The sequence below is a fragment of the Camellia sinensis genome, chromosome 1 (assembly GCF_055761805.1).
Source record: "Camellia sinensis isolate YWXY chromosome 1, ASM5576180v1, whole genome shotgun sequence".
Taxonomy (NCBI): domain Eukaryota; kingdom Viridiplantae; phylum Streptophyta; class Magnoliopsida; order Ericales; family Theaceae; genus Camellia; species Camellia sinensis.
In genome coordinates, this window is record NC_138961.1 from 169,145,664 (window position 1) to 169,161,904 (window position 16,241).

At 29.0% G+C, this 16,241-nt stretch overlaps 1 protein-coding gene and 1 long non-coding RNA gene across 2 annotated transcripts; one reads left to right on the forward strand and one right to left on the reverse strand.

Moving 5' to 3' along the window:
• Positions 1 to 5,947: 5,947 nt before the first annotated feature.
• LOC145799287 (uncharacterized) lies at positions 5,948 to 7,087 on the reverse strand. The gene is made up of 2 exons (XR_014341244.1): positions 6,703 to 7,087; positions 5,948 to 6,568 (listed from the first exon to the last, which is right to left on the reverse strand). It is a non-coding gene; the product is annotated as an uncharacterized LOC145799287 (long non-coding RNA).
• LOC114284213 (homeobox-leucine zipper protein ATHB-16) lies at positions 6,865 to 10,984 on the forward strand. The gene is made up of 3 exons (XM_028227116.2): positions 6,865 to 7,944; positions 8,057 to 8,430; positions 9,898 to 10,984. Exons 1-3 carry the CDS (start codon positions 7,884 to 7,886, stop codon positions 10,528 to 10,530), a joined length of 1,068 nt encoding a protein of 355 aa, XP_028082917.1. The 5' UTR covers positions 6,865 to 7,883; the 3' UTR covers positions 10,531 to 10,984.
• Positions 10,985 to 16,241: the final 5,257 nt, after the last annotated feature.

Genomic DNA, 16,241 nt, shown 5'->3' on the forward strand with positions numbered 1-16,241 from the left:
ATGTTATGAGAGTTTCAAAATCTCATACAAAATTATTTTTAAAATCAAAACTCTGCGGGATTGTAAAATAAAAATTAAATGGAAGCTAGCCAATGGGGATTTCTTAATTGCTTAAAATTGAGAAAAAAAAAAGTATGAGATGATCATAGGGTTTCTCACTAAAAATTTCATTTTACTTATATAAATGGGAGCATAAGATTCACTTTATGTAAGTGAAACAATTCATTTTTTCTTTTTTTTTTCGATGTGGGATTGTAAAATAAAAGGTAAATGGAAGCTAGCTTACGGGAATTAGAGAGACATAGTTTAGGTTGGTGAATTTATCATACTCGATCATTTTGTAAATTCATATGCATATTATAAAAAAAATAAAAAAATAAAAAAAATAAAATTCATTCTAAAGTCATGTTTATATGATTTCAATGTATTTATCTTTAATAAAAATATATGATTTATTTATAAAATTATATATATTATTTATTTTTAAAAATTAAATATAATAAAATTATGTAATTATAAATGATAGTCTCGCTCAAAGTAAATCAAACTTTAATTTGTTCAGAATGTTACTAATAAAAATTGAAATTAAATCAAAGTCAATCAATTAATCTTTTCTCCTCTCCAACATGTGCCTTGTTACATTGTCATCTATGTGGCCATAATCGTGAAATTAACTTGCATCATTGTATTTGGGGCAAAATATTTTTTTTTAAATATAATTAATTATAGTCATGCAAGCAAGATGGACCCAATTGGGAGAGATGGGTAACGACCTCCAAATTTCGAAACCCTTTTATTATAATAATAATAAAATTAATTATTAAAAAAAAGCCTTTAAATTATATAAGTTGGTCTCCTATTAAAGAGACATATTTTCACCGTACAGTTTGGTGAACCATCAACCTAAACTATGATAATAGCTTCCAACCTAAACAATTCACATTTTTTTTTCTTTTCCCGATGTGAGATTATCAAATAAAAGTTAGCCAATGAAGATTTTCTTGATCGTTTAAAATTAAAAAAATCAAAAAAATGAGTATGAGATATTGAAATTCTTACAAGGTTCCGCACTAAATGGGATGAGAGTATAAGATTCTCTTTATATGAGTAAAACAACTCATTTTTGTTCTTTTTTTCTCGATGTGAGATTATCAAATAAAAGTAATTATTTAAAATTAAGAAAATCAAAAAAATTAGAATAAGAATTTGGAACTCCTAGAAAACTTCTTACTAGAAAGTCTCTTTTCCTTATATAATTAGGAAAATCAAGAAAATTAAAATAAAGATTTAGAGCTCCTAAAATGTTTCTTATTAAAATATTTATTTTCCTTATATAATATATAGATAGATTTCAAAATAATCTGATGTGCCAGACTCTTTCAAATTATTATTTTTTTTACTTCTCATAATTCGATGGACTTTCCCCAAGTCAGTTGGATTATGGTTTAAGTCACCCTATGCAATATCGCTAAACCTAAAGTTAATTAGTGGTTGATTTGAAGATGCTTTTAATCGGTTTTGAAGATGCTTTTAATCGGGTTGTTTGGAAACCACACTAATGTGCTGGTGTAACTCACTTTTAGCAAATTGCATTTTTAAATGAGAAAGGTCAATCCAAAATTTGTGGCTAACCATTGGGGAAAAAGATAATTTACTTTTATTTAAGGGCAAATTACCTGGGTTTAACAAAATTACAGATTTTTTTTTGAGATTTTAAAAATTACATTTCATCCCATCGCAATTAACACCGTTAACGGATATCATAAATTGACTAAAATATCCTTTTGAGAAATAAGGACAAATTACCTACACCCCTTTGAGATTTAGCTAAATTACAGATTCTCCCTAAGGTTTAGCTAAATTACATATTTTCCCCTAAGGTTTAGCTAAATTATCATTTTTAAATAAGTTATGAAATGCAAAATTAAAATGGAAAACTTATCACACTACAAAAAATTAAGGTTTTAGAGATCAAAATTTAGGAATAAAATTATTTTTAGGGGACCAAATATTTTTATTGCGAAAAGTATTATTATTATATTTTTAGTAACGAAAATTGAATATTAGTGATTAATTATTATCTTTTTGGTATCAAATTTTGTCTCAAAAAAAAAAATCAATTTGAAACCAAATTATTTTGTCCTTACAAGTCTATTTATTATTGGCATTTTGAAACTTTATCACTAAAAGCCTTATTTTTTATTTTTCAGAGCGACCTTTTAATGATTATCCTTACGACGATAGAAATTAGTCCTTAAATATCTTTTGTAACAAAATTTTCACTTTTAGATATTAAAAAAATTGATCTTTAAAACTCTTATGTGTTGTAGGGTCAGATGGTGAAAATATCATAAAATTAATAAATAATTAAATAAGATAAAAACACAAGAAATGGCTTGTCAAAAAATTCTTAGAATATGTTTGGTTTGATTTTTAAAAATTTATTTTAATTTAAAAAAAAATTAATTTGGTTAAGAAATAAAAAATAAAAAATAATAATTATTTTAATATAATTTTATTTTTGGAGTGGTTAGAAATAATTTGTACAAATTAAATATATTTTTTCATATTTATTTTTATTAAATTAGTTTTTATTTTTTCTAAATTCTAATTTTTCTTTTTAAACAACAAATCAAATATGGTTCCAAAAACTTAATTTTGTTTTCTATCTAACGTAATTCTTTTATAAATTTTGTTGATTTATTAAAGGAATTTTAGTAAGGACAATATCATCCATCAATTTGTATTTTGGTGATGTCAGCTAACTATTCTTAACGTTTAGTTAATTGGAGAAGTTAAATTGTTATACGAATATAAATCTCGAGAGGTGAGATATAATTTCTGAAATCTCAAGAGAGAATTTATAATTTAAGTAAACCTCAAGGAGGTGTAAGGTAATTTGCCCTTTATTTAAATATATAGGTTGTGCTATTTTATAATTTTTTGTTTGTATTTGAATAATTAAATGTGTTTGATGCGAAGATGCAATACAAAAATCTACAAATTTTTTCTTTCGAGACATAGAATTTGAATTTAATCCTTTCCTTTCGAGACATACTTAATTTAAAATTGGGAGACTAGAAACTTATAAAATTTTGTACTTATAGGAATTTATTTTTAAAATATGCTCCTTAAGAGCATCTCCAATGATGTATATATTTTTTTTTTATTAAATTTGAATAAAAATTTCATTTGATATCAAGTGCTCGAAGGATTTCAGGCTTTCATCAAAACACCGGTTGACTGGTTGGACGATCGGGCATATGTTTAGCCAGTCGACCGACCAGTATATTTTTTTCACAAATTTTTACCTAGAGGTGGTCATCCGGGAGTGAAAATGTAACCGCTATGAAAAATAATTTGATGAAAGCTCTAAGCAACCTCAGTTCGGTAAAAGATTTTTGATACTCACGATTTGATACTAATCTGATGAAACTATTGAAGTAAGAAAATTGTTATTTTTTCATCAAATTTAAATTTGATAAAAGAATTGATAAATCATTGGAGATAGTCTAAGAGCATCCATATTAGTCTCAGCAAATTTTGAATCAAATTACAATCTAAAAGCATTTTTATATTTGAACTTGTCTTTTTTTATATGCAGACTCTATCAATCTCTCTATTTAAAAAATCTATTTCATTAAAATATTTATTTTTATTCATTTTTCGTATTTAAATAAATTTTAAATATCTTTTCAATGAATAGTACTTAAAAAATTAAAAAAGTGAGGTCAAATCTATCCCCCCAAAAAATGATAAAGGATTAAATAACTAATGAATAATACCTCAATAAATTTGTTAAGATACTGTAACAAAGTTAACCAAAAATTAGTTTAGAAATAATTTGTGAGATTGATGAAGCAACAATTCTATGATTTGCTAGCTATATTTAACCAAAAACTACATTTGATAAGACTAATGTGGATGCTCTAACAGTACCTCTAGATCATTTAGCCATAAGTCCAAATTTAAATCTTCAAAAGATGATTATATTTGGTTTGGTATTCAAATTTTTTTTTAAAAAAAATAAAATAAAATAAAATCTAAAGCATAATTTAGTGAAAAAAAATAAAAATATTGATCATTTTCATATAATTTTATCTTTTTTGGAAGGGAGTAATAATTTTTAAAAATTTAAAATTATTTTTTTAGGGTTTATTTTTATCAAACTACTTTCTATTTTTTAGAAAAAAAAAAATAAAAACTATTTTTAAAAAACTAACCAAACATAGCCAAGAATTCCTATCAAAAGGAAAAGCAAGTTGATTTGTTTCAGTGAATTTTTTTCCTTATACATATGTATATTAGGGTAAATTACTTTCTCTCTTGAGATATTCAGTAAATACAATAAATTTCACATGTTTATTATAATTATATTAATTTTTTTTAAAACTTTAATTCACATAACATTTAACTTTTGTCTCATCACATGGATGAAAAAATGACGTTATTATCTCTTTTATATGAAAATATATATTTAATCTTGTATATCTTCCCGTCTTCACACTATCTGTATTAATTCCAATTCCTTTAGATTTACTAAAACGGAAGTCAATATAATTATGCTAAAACTGTAAAACTTTCTGTATTTATTTCTTTTTCCAAATTTTAGGAAAGGTTAGTGTAATTTACCCTATATTTTTATGTTTGATTGTTACTTTAAAATAAACTAGTTGTTGACACATGATGGATATATAATTCAAATAACTAATAACAAAACAAAATGTTCATTATATATTGTATGTTACTCAAGTAGTAAGAATTTCCTTATTATTTAGGTTTAAGTCTCACTCTCTTCTCTATCTAATTTTTTTCTTGTCTTGAATAGAGAAATAAACAATTGACATAAGAAGTAAGACTTCAAATTTTGTCATATTGATAAAACTCTAATTCAAAAATTATTTTTCACCATTTAAAAATAAATAAATATTTTTAAATAAGTTTATTTTACATTAATAATAAAAAGTATTTGTTAGTTATTTTTGTAAAAGAATATATATATATACATATATATTGTGTTGATTTCAACTCCTCACTTAGGCCTCGTTTAGAAAGCAAGTTGGGACTAATTTAACCCATTAAAAGATTAAAAAATTAATAAAATAAAATGTTATATTCAAATCATAATCGTTTTATTTTTTTCTCACAAAATTACAAAAAAATAAAAATTATTTTTAAATGAAACATTTATAATCAAGTTAAAATAATTAAAAAATTATAGTAAACAAATTCTTTTCAAAGACTTATTACTCTCTCCGTTTCAAAATAATAGTCTCTTTTAGAACTTTTTTTAGTAGTACAATTATTGCACTTTAAAAAAATTGATGTTTCAAAATTATCCTTTGATAGTACATTTTTTTTTATGAAATATCAATTATTTGTACTTTTTATGTTGTTAATAAATTTAAAAAAATGACAAAATAAAAAATTTATATTATTTTTATTCTTAAGTTTTGAAAAGAAACAAATATTTTGAAACAAATGAAGTATTCCCTCCGTCCTAAAATATTAGTCTCTTATTATATTTTTCATTGTCCCAAAATATTAGTTCATTTTCAAAAATCAAACACAAAAATAATATAAATTTCTCATTTTGTCCTTATTTTAAATTCATTAATAACATAAAAAGTACAATTATGACATTGATATTCCTTAAAAAATGTACTATCAAAGAGTAATTTTAAAATTTTAATTTTTTTAAAGTGTAATAATTGTACCATAAAAAAAAGTTAAATTTTTCAAAAGGAATTATTATTTTAAAACAGAAAGAGTAGTACACATTAAAAAATGTGAAATATATGATTTTTTGGTGCAAACAAATGAGTCTTAAGGCCATCTCCAACGGTGCATCAAACTTTGCATTAGATTTGAAATTTGATGAAAAAGTCACTTGTTCTCACTCCAATGGTTTCACCAAACAGATATCAAAATAAGAATTCACCAAAAGTTTCACCAAAATGAGAATGCTCTAGGTCTTTCACCAAAATATTATTCATTACCGTTGTATTTTCACTACCAGATGACCAACAGGATGACCAATTTTCGCAAAATTTTGTATAGATCTTACACTGGGAGGTTGACCTCCCGGTCGACCCCCCGGATGACCCTCAAGCTTGAAATTTGAATCAAAGCGTCAAAAGTACTTGTGGAAATTCATCTTCCAAGAGCAATCTCCTCCAATCTCTCATCCTCTTTGGTAGCCATCAACAGCAATCAACAACTCTTTCACTCTCTCTGCCAATCTTTCATGTTGGTTCCTCACAGCTTCAATCTCTTTCTGCCACTCTTCCTTCTTCTGAGATGCCTCAATTCCGGCTTGTTCCATTTCAACAACCCAGAACTTTTCAATCTCAGAATTTTCTTCGGCTCGTTTTTGAGCCACCAAAGCCTCCCTGAGTTTCTCATTTGCTTCCTTCGCCAATCTCTGGGCTTCTTTTAATTCTTCATTTGCCCGAGTTTTTTCTTTCTCAACCAAAACCAATTTCTCCTGTGCCTTCTTAAGATCTTCTTGAACAAGACTCAATTGAGTCTGTAATTCTGATCCTTTCAATACCCGTGTGGATTGTTTCTAAAAAATCAAAATCAAGATAGAATGCAAATCAAATGTTACACTCAGTTCACAACTTAGCAATGTCTACTAACAAATAAAATGTTTTGACAGGAGTAATCAAGAGGGAAAAAAAAAAAATTTATAAGCTTTACCAATCAACCAACCGGACGACTCCTTCTCTTTTGGTGCATACTGTTGGAACTAGTCGTATTAAATTAAAAAAATCAATTATTTTTTATTTAGATTTAATTAAAAAAATAATGAATAGTTGGTGATATTCTAACAAAATTATCACGTATTGGCATGAAAGGATTGCTTGGACAAATGAAAGTCCCCAATTTAATCGCGATTACTCGCACCGACCACGCCGTAGTGACGAGGACGATACACTGACGCTACGCAAATCTTCAAATCAGCTTGACTCGAGCCGAGCCTCTCTTCAAGCCGAGCCAAGCAATCCTCTCCAGTTATCGCAACCATACATAGCTTATACGTACCCCACACTCCCCAAAAACAAAAAAATCTCTCTCCGAAAACTGTTCCAAAACCGGCGATAGCCGGTGGACAGAAATTACATTTGGATCTCAATTTGGGGCTCATTTCATTTGCAGAAATTCAGTGTACCTAACCACAGTCAGATTCTAACCCCTGCATGGCTGTATCTGACCCAAGTTGGGTTTATTTAAAGAGAGAGAAAGTGTGAAGGCCAGCTGGGTTGTGAACTGGTTTTACTGATCTCCCTCTTCCCACTCCAATCCTCTCTGTCTCTCTCTCCAATCTTTTCTTTTGTAGATGAACAGTCAGAGACTAGTTCTTCAAACTTATAACTCTTAAATTGATTGTGTAATGATGTAGAGAGAGACAAGGACAGAGAGAGTAGAGAGAGAGTGAAAGTGTGTGTGTTTTTGATAACTTCTATTCTGGGTTTTGGTTGGTTGGCTTGATTGTTTTGTGGGTTGGTTTTCTTGGGTTTTGCTTACTTCTTTTATTTATTTTTTTTGGATGGGTTTGGAGGGAGAAGAAGTATTGAAAAAGGAGAATGATGGGGTACCCAAGAGAGAGAAATGGTTGCTTACTCACTCAATCTGTGTGCATCACTCTACAAGTTGGGCTTGTTCTAGACATGGGAGTGTTGCTTCCATGTTATCTTGCAAGTGATAAACCTGCTTTCAACTCTCCTTGAGTTCTCTCTCTCTCTCTCTTTGTCTCTCTCTCTCTCTGTACATTTAACTCAAACAAATCAAAATCTCAAAATCAAAATCAAAACAAACTAAAGGGTTCTCAGATCTAAACAGATCTGTTGTAACAGAGTACCAACTTTGCAACAGTAGTCATGAAGAGACTGGGCAGCTCAGATTCTTTGGGTGCTTTGATGTCCATCTGTCCAACAACAGGTTAACTAAACAACAAATTAAAGCATATTTTTTTCTGGGTTTTGTATTTATACTCTCAATTGGTTGTATTTGATTATCAAATTCATGACACATTTTGGTTTGATTGATTCAGAAGAGCACAGCCCAGGAAACAACCATGTGTACGGAAGAGAGTTTCAGTCGATGTTGGAAGGACTAGACGAAGAAGGGTGTGTAGAAGAGTCGGGTCAGATCGCAGAGAAGAAGAGGCGATTGAGCGTTGATCAAGTGAAGGCATTGGAGAAGAATTTTGAAGTGGAGAACAAGCTTGAACCAGAGAGGAAAGTGAAGCTCGCTCAGGAGCTTGGGTTGCAACCCAGACAAGTGGCTGTTTGGTTCCAGAACCGCCGTGCACGGTGGAAAACAAAGCAGTTGGAGAGAGACTATGGGGTTCTCAAAGCCAATTATGAATCTCTCAAGCACAGTTATGACTCTCTTCAAGATGACAATGAAGCTCTACTCAAACAGGTAATTCTCTTAACCTACTTCTCTTCCATATGGCTAGTTTTTGCTCTATTGACAATTTTTAAAACAAAATTTTAGATTTTATCTAGCTTAGTTAGATAAATTCTAAACTTCTGATTTATGAAAAAATAATAAGGTGACACAATTTGAGAGCTTTCGTTCTATTTCTCGGATTAGAAAAATTGATATATAAAAAAAAAAAAAAAAAATTGATATAGAAAAAATTCACAAAACTTATATGGTAGGCTTGGATTCATCTTAAATGTGTTGAGAGTTTTACTTCAAATAAATTTCAGTTACAAGGTATACATATTTTACTCTGCCTGCCTATAGTTTAAAATGAATACTTGTAATGAAATTGTTATTATTGTTTTGTTTGTGTGACTTTTTTTTTACATATATTCACAGAAGAAATGACGTAATTAGTATTCATGTATGTAAAAAAAAAACAAGAAATAATAGAATATGTTACGTATGGTAAATTTTATATGTCCTTGTTTATTGTGTCAATTATTATGAAAAGATTAATACATCAATACCCATAAATTATTAGCCAATATCAATTCACAATCTTCTTATATTTACATACTGAACTCATAATTATAAAAAAAAAAAAATCGTACAAATGTCTCCTTTTAAAGAAAGAAAGTGTGAAGAGATAAGAGTAATATATTTTTATAATTAAAAAAATTAATACATATATATTTATAAATAAATAATATGGTATTCACTCGAAATTAATGAATATGATATATTTAAATAGAAATTACAAAAAAAAGTTAATGATTTTAATTAATAATATTTATAAAATTCATTATTTATTTGAAAAACTTGGGGTTCGTTTGGTTTGTGTTTCTGAAAAATTTTTGGGAAATTTTCTCTACAAATTAGTTTTTAAAAGTAATCAAACCAAACAAATTTTCTCAAAAAAATTTCTCAAAACTTGTAAACCAAACAAGTTTTCTAAACAAATCTCTCTTACACACACATCAAATCAATCACTTTTTTCAAAACTCTCTCTCAAAATAATTTTCCAAAACATCTTTTGAAAAAAACCAAACCAAACAACTTTTCGTACTTTTTATCTTTAAAACACGTACTTTTTATCTTTAAAACACATCTCTCAAACACAAACCAAACATACCCTTGATATTTTCCCTAAATTTAAGAGCAATGATGCTCTAAAGTTTTTTTTTTCTAAAATTTTTTTAGAGTGGTGTATTTTGTGGTTGAGATTTAATGACAAGTCACATCAATTTTTTAGCATTAAATTTCAATCACACAATACATCACTTTAAGAAACTTTAACAAAAAAACACTCTAAAGAATCTTTGGTGAAAATTTAAACCATGATATAATAAATGACAACCTTTTGTGTGTGTGTGTGTGTGTGTGTCTGTGTGTCTGTGTGTTGTGTGTGTGTGTGTACATGGTCTTGGAATCCTGAACACTGGTAACCCGTAATTGCAGATACGAGAACTGAAATCAAAGTTAAAAGAAGAAGAAAACACTGAAAGCAATGTCTCAGTGAAAGAAGAGCTAATCCCATCAGACTCCGATGCCAACAAACTCCTCCAACACACCACTACTAAACCACCACCACCACCATCGGTTGCAGGATCTGACCATCCCACCACAACCAACGACCTCAACTACGAGACCTTCAACACCAATGGCGGCGGAGTATCGGCGGCAGCGACGGCGGCTGTCTTCCCCGACCTGAAAGACGGGTCGTCCGACAGCGATTCCAGCGCCATACTCAACGAAGACAACAACAATAGCCCCAACGCTGCCGCAATCTCCTCCGGACACGGTGGTCCTCTCCTGCACAGCCACCATCACCACCACCACCACCAGTTCATGGTGTCTCCGAGCTCCTCCTCGTCGGCGGCGGCGGCGATGCTGAAGTTCGGTAATTCGGGTGTGAATTGCTACCCATTCTCGGACTCGAAAGCGATTCTGTTGGATGCACAGAAGGCGTATCAGCCACAGTTTGTGAAGATAGAGGAGCACAATTTTTTCAGTGGGGATGAGGCTTGTAACTTCTTTTCGGATGATCAAGCTCCGACCCTTCCATGGTATTGCTCCGATCAGTGGAACTAGAAGATTGTAGAACCCAGATCATATACAACAATGAAAAATAAGGGAATTCAGAGAGAGAAGATGAGAAAGAAAGAAAATCCATGGAAGCTACTGCCTGCCTACAAAAACTTTGTAAAATGGAAGAGCGTTTGTAATTAACTTTGCTTTGTCCATTGTACAAAAATGAAGTTACAAGAGAGAGAGAGAGGGGTTCAAATGGGGTTGGAAGGTGGTGGTGGTGGTGGTGGTGGTGGTGAAGGGTGACGCAAAGGGTTGCTCTGAAGGATGCGGGAATGATATATATGATCGTAATTGAACTCTCTTTTTTCACACTCTGTTGTACTCTGCAGAAAAGACTCGGGGGAAAGGAAAAAAAAAGCAAAAGAAAGAAGGCTTCAAATTCCATGTGGATTTTATAAGTCTTTTGTTTTTGTAATGGTGAAATAAATTACTGGCTCCCAATTTTCTATTAAAATCTCTCCTTTTTTTTTTCTTTTTTTTTTTTGGTAAACTATTAAAATCTCTCTTTAACACATGCATAAATGCATTTTTGTTTTTTAAACAAAAAATGCATTCTTGTTTGAACAGCTTTTAATGCATGCGATGGGAAGACATACTTTGCTTCTTTTTGTTTTATTTTTATTTTTATTTTTATTTTTGTTTTTGTTTTTTGAGTAGGTCTTGTTGTTGAACGACTTTCAATTTATTATTGTTTTTGGAAAATGTTTGAATGTCGATAGAGTAATACGAGGCATTATCTTTCATTAATTATAAATATATATATTATTATTATTTTTAAACACTTAATATAAATATAGTGAATTTTATAATTAAAATTAATCATAATAATAAAAAGTATCTCATAATATATATTATATTTGTGTATAAAATTTACTTCTTTCTATTTCATATTGTTCCTAACTTCCTACCAAGTATTAAATGTCAAAATATTTATAATATACATATATATATATATATATAAATATTTTTATGTATTTTAATATATTTTATTACAATTTTTTAAATACTTTTACCAAACCAAACAACCATGTGTAAGGGGTTTTGTTTTTTAAGAACATTCTTTTTTTCTTATTTTCTTAATTTATCACGCACCTTTATAAGAAAAGTGCTCACTGCGTGTATTTTAGGGAAGGGAATCACTTCGGTTCACACGCTTTATAGATGTAGTTTTTTTGTTTTTCTTTTGGAACTGGCTTTATAGATGTACCTTATTACGCATTTTTGGATACATTTTATGACAAAGTTTGAACGATTTATAGCTTACGAATTGAGTTACACATTTTTTAATATTATTATATATTTGTGATTCAAAAATATTTCGCTAAAAAAATGTAAATATTATTACAATGTAATTTTATTTTTGAACAACAAATCATCGTAAATTTGTTAGAACATTATTAATATTTATTACAAAAATATGTAATAAAAATGCATAACAAGATGCGTATGGTATATTAGGAATTTCCTTCTAATTTTTAGGATAAATCATACCGTTGGAACTCGTAATTTTAATTTGAATAATTCAAATCTTACATTTTCAGTTTTGCTACAATGTGGTCATTCTGTCACTCATCGTTATAATTTTGAACAGAAAAATATCATGTGCAAAACTAAAGACACCAATGTAAAATTCAAAAGAAATGATAGGGATAACTGGTATAATAAATAAATCACACTGATGATCTTTATATTTTTTTAAAAAAAATTCAATTTATTTTCTCTAATTTTATACATGGTCGTTCTCTGTTTTAAATGTTAACAGTGTATAATGTGGGAACTATATTGTAATAAAATTGAAAGTTCAAGGTATGAATTGTTCAAATTGAAACTATATGAAATAAAGTGATACTCCGCTTAAACTAAAGTGACCCATGATATAATTTTCCTAATTTTTCATGGTTGGGTCTAAAAAAATAAATTTGACATCATTTGTAAATTGTAATGAATATCGTATCATTATGGATTATGAAAAAAAAAAAAAATCTGAGTCATAATTAAATACTTAAAAAAGCCTAATAAGAGGTGATTTTTGGAGTTGGTCTCTTAAATGTTGAGACCTCACACGTCACCCTTAAGTGATGCTATATAGGGGGGCTACTAAACCATTTAGTTATTACTTATAACAAAATATTATTATGGGTAATAACAATTAAAAAGTTAATAAGATAAAATAAGTTAAAAAGTCAATAAAATAAGAGGTCAATTTAAGAACATGATTAAAAGTTAATTTTTAAATTTTAATTTATTTTAAATCACATCACATCTATACTTTTTTACAAAATTCTTTTTTTAAAAAAAAGTCAAAAAAAACCCAAAAACCTAACTTTAACCAACTTTCTTAAACCACTCAAAGTTGGACCTAATTTTAATTGGTATATTTTGGTGCCACTGTAATCACTTTAAACCACAATCATTAATCAAAGAAAAAAAAGAGTAAATTACAAATATACTTTTTTATATTTGTCTAAAATATAAATTGCCTCTTGTGGTTTAGAAATTTCATCCCGTCCTTTGAAATTTTGAATTTCATAACAAGTGTACCCTTTTTATTACTAAATCATTAAATCAATTAACAGTTTTTAATAATATTAGAAATTTATTTCAATTAATAATTTAATTTTTTTTATTATTATAGAAATTTTATTTTTTTCAATTAATTTTAGGAGATTTTTTTTAAAAGTCCCCTTGTATTAAGTTTTTATAGCATAAAGGACACTCAATATTTTCATAATGTCTAAGGTCCCTCAACATCGATCCAGAGACAATTCGATCCAAAGAATTTCTCTAGACAAATCACAGAGAAAATTCTAAATTTCTCTGGACAACAATGAGGACTAGTGCTCTGCTTTAGAGAAAATTGGGTTGGTCTAGAGAAATTCTCTAGTTTGAACTGAATTTTCTCTGGGTTGAACTCAATTTTCTTTGGGTTGGTCCAGAGAAAACCTCTGGTATGGACTGGACTAATGCTCTGCTTCAGAAAAAATTGGGATGGTCCAGAGAAATTCTCTAGTTTGGATTGAGTTTTCTCTGAGTTGGTCTAGAGAAATTCTTTGGTTTGGACTGAATTTTCTCTGGTTTGGTCCAGAGAAATTCTCTGGTTTAGATTGAAATTTCTCTGGATTGATTTGAGGGACCTTAGACATTATCTCATTGGCATTTCATTAAATATCTTCTTTGCTAAATCCATGTCCTCAACTCTGTGCATATTTTGCATATTTTCAAAACAAGCTTGTGCAGAATCAGATCAAGTATTTTCTTTTGATGAAATATGATCATTTGTTCAAATTTGGAAAATAATATAACAAAATTATTTTGAGGGACCAAAAGGATTGAGAGATTTGGAATTATTCATAAAGTGGTAAGAAAGCCCAAACCCTAGTTGGTTCTCACTCCTTTTCACGCTCTTCTTCTCTCACTACCGTTGTTATCTCCTCTCCTCCTCCTCTTCTGCTTCTGACGGCACCGGGAAAGAAGGTGAGAACAGTTTCAGATATTATTGCAAAATTTGGTTCTTTTATCTATGTGGTCTCTATTCTGAATTTGTTTGTATATTTTGCTGAAGATCAGAAAGAGAGAGAGAGAGTGAGAGTGAGAGAGAGAGATAGTCAAATTTCTCTAATCTGATATATGGGTGTGTATTTAGGGACCTTAGATATCAAAAAATAATATTGTGAACCTCCTCTATTATTAAAAATAGGAGAGAGACCTTAAATTAATTTTTTCTTAATTTTATTAAATAAAAATTTTATTATAATTTTTCAAATTACAAGTGACCATTCCTATTTCAAACAGATATCAAGAGGTTATCCAAAAAAAATATAATCATGCAAAACTATTTAATACACTTGGAACAATCACATGAGACGCTAACTTGATTTTTTGTTGATTTAAATAATAAATTGTATCATTTTTATATTAATTTTTAGGATACAATGGTGCTGTTTGATGCGAATGTTAAAATATATTATGGATTATATCTTAATAAATTATATATTATTATTTTAGTTAGAAGTTGTTAATTAATTTGGTACAATTCTTGAATTATAGATTTAAGTTGCTGAGTAGTTTTTGATAGATAAGTTATGAAATAGCATTTTGATGGATAAATGTCATTTTTACCCCTATTAACAGTAAATTTAATTAACCTTTATTAGTTGTAAATTGAATTAATCTTTATTTTTTTGTTATTAATTACTAGTCCAAATTTCCCATAAAAAAAATTTAGCCCACAATCTATACTTTGGTCTTTTTCTATTTTTAAGAACCAAAAAACAAAAAAAAAAAAAAAAAAAATTCTAAGGGTATAACCGTAAATTAACAAACCCACCACAAAAACTAATAATCAAAAGCAGAGGGTGGCCAACTTGTCAGAATTAAATTTTTTTTTTGTTAAAAAACTACTATAATTAGAAGCTGTTTAGAATAATTTTAATCAAATCGTCAAAAATAACTTTTTTTAAGTTATAATCTATAATTCAGCTAAGTTAGCCAAATTACTCTGCATGAAACACGCCCCATAAGGAAAAATTCTTGGATGCTAGGAGGGTACCATGTGGTATACCACATAGTGCCTTCAACCAATCACAAACACCATGGCCTCCCATGTTGTCTCTCCATCACTCAACACATAATTGTAGCTGGTTAAGGCTGAATTGTCCAACACTGAAGCCGTTAATTAGAATCTCTTTAACTTTACTTGATTGTCAAACTATATATTTTATGTCTGTTTAATGTCAACCGGGTTGTACATAGTAGGAGCATAAAATGAGCAAAAATGCAGGACTTGTGAAGAAAAGTGCTTCTCGCACGTGCGTTGACTTTTTCCACACATGTGGCAGAACCTTGAAAATCATGCCGTTGTTTTAAACATGTTTAGAAGACAACAGAGGTATAAAAAGAAGAAAGGAAGGCTGGATTACGGTTCTGAAATTTTGAAGGAGAAAAAGGAGGCTAGGGTTTGGAAAAGGTGATTCTCAATCTTTAAAGCAAATTCACATGGAGGGTTCCATCTCTTCCACCTCTTCCCACTCCTCCATGAGTGGCTAAGCTCTTCTTTTTTACGGTTTTGATGAAACCCTAGCTATGTAATTAGGTTTATTTATTTATTTATTTATTTTTGATTATGTAAAGGTATGAACAATTGTATGGTATTTTAGAAGTTTTATATATATATTTTTCACTATTTCTTCAAGTATTCGATTTTCTGTGATTGTTGAATGTTTTCCATACAATAGTTTTCTATTATTTCATATTCATGGTATGAGACGAACCATACTATAAAGGACGAGTCGTGTCACTACCCTAGTTTTGAGCGAACAATTCATATTACTTTAGATAGTTCGTGCCCATAAATTGAACGTGATGATTTTCTTGATAAATGTTTCGAACTTGTAGTTGCAAAGTATTATTCCGTTTGAACCATAGCATAATTGATTTCAAATTAAAACCTTATTTACGTAACTAGTGGTGAACTCATTGCCCTAAGTTTTTTCCCAAATTAGTAAATTCATCTTTTATAATTGCTAGTTTATTCGCTTTGTTTAATTTAATTATTATTAGTTTATGAATCCCTCAATCTTTTTGTCAAAATTAATTTAGGAATTTAGCATTTAAATTAGTTTAATTTCACAATTGTCATTGTGGATCGATACCTAGACTTACCATTATTCTAAAGAATTTGGTATAGTTTAGTATTTATTTTTGGTGCGTGA

Excerpts from the sequence above, each read along its gene's own strand:
- LOC114284213 (XM_028227116.2), top strand. The coding sequence starts at position 7,884 with ATGAAGAGACTGGGCAGCTCAGATTCTTTGGGTGCTTTGATGTCCATC. Across the intron at positions 7,945-8,056 it reads GTCCATCTGTCCAACAACAG|AAGAGCACAGCCCAGGAAAC; the intron begins GTTAACTAAACA and ends TGATTGATTCAG. Across the intron at positions 8,431-9,897 it reads ATGAAGCTCTACTCAAACAG|ATACGAGAACTGAAATCAAA; the intron begins GTAATTCTCTTA and ends CCGTAATTGCAG.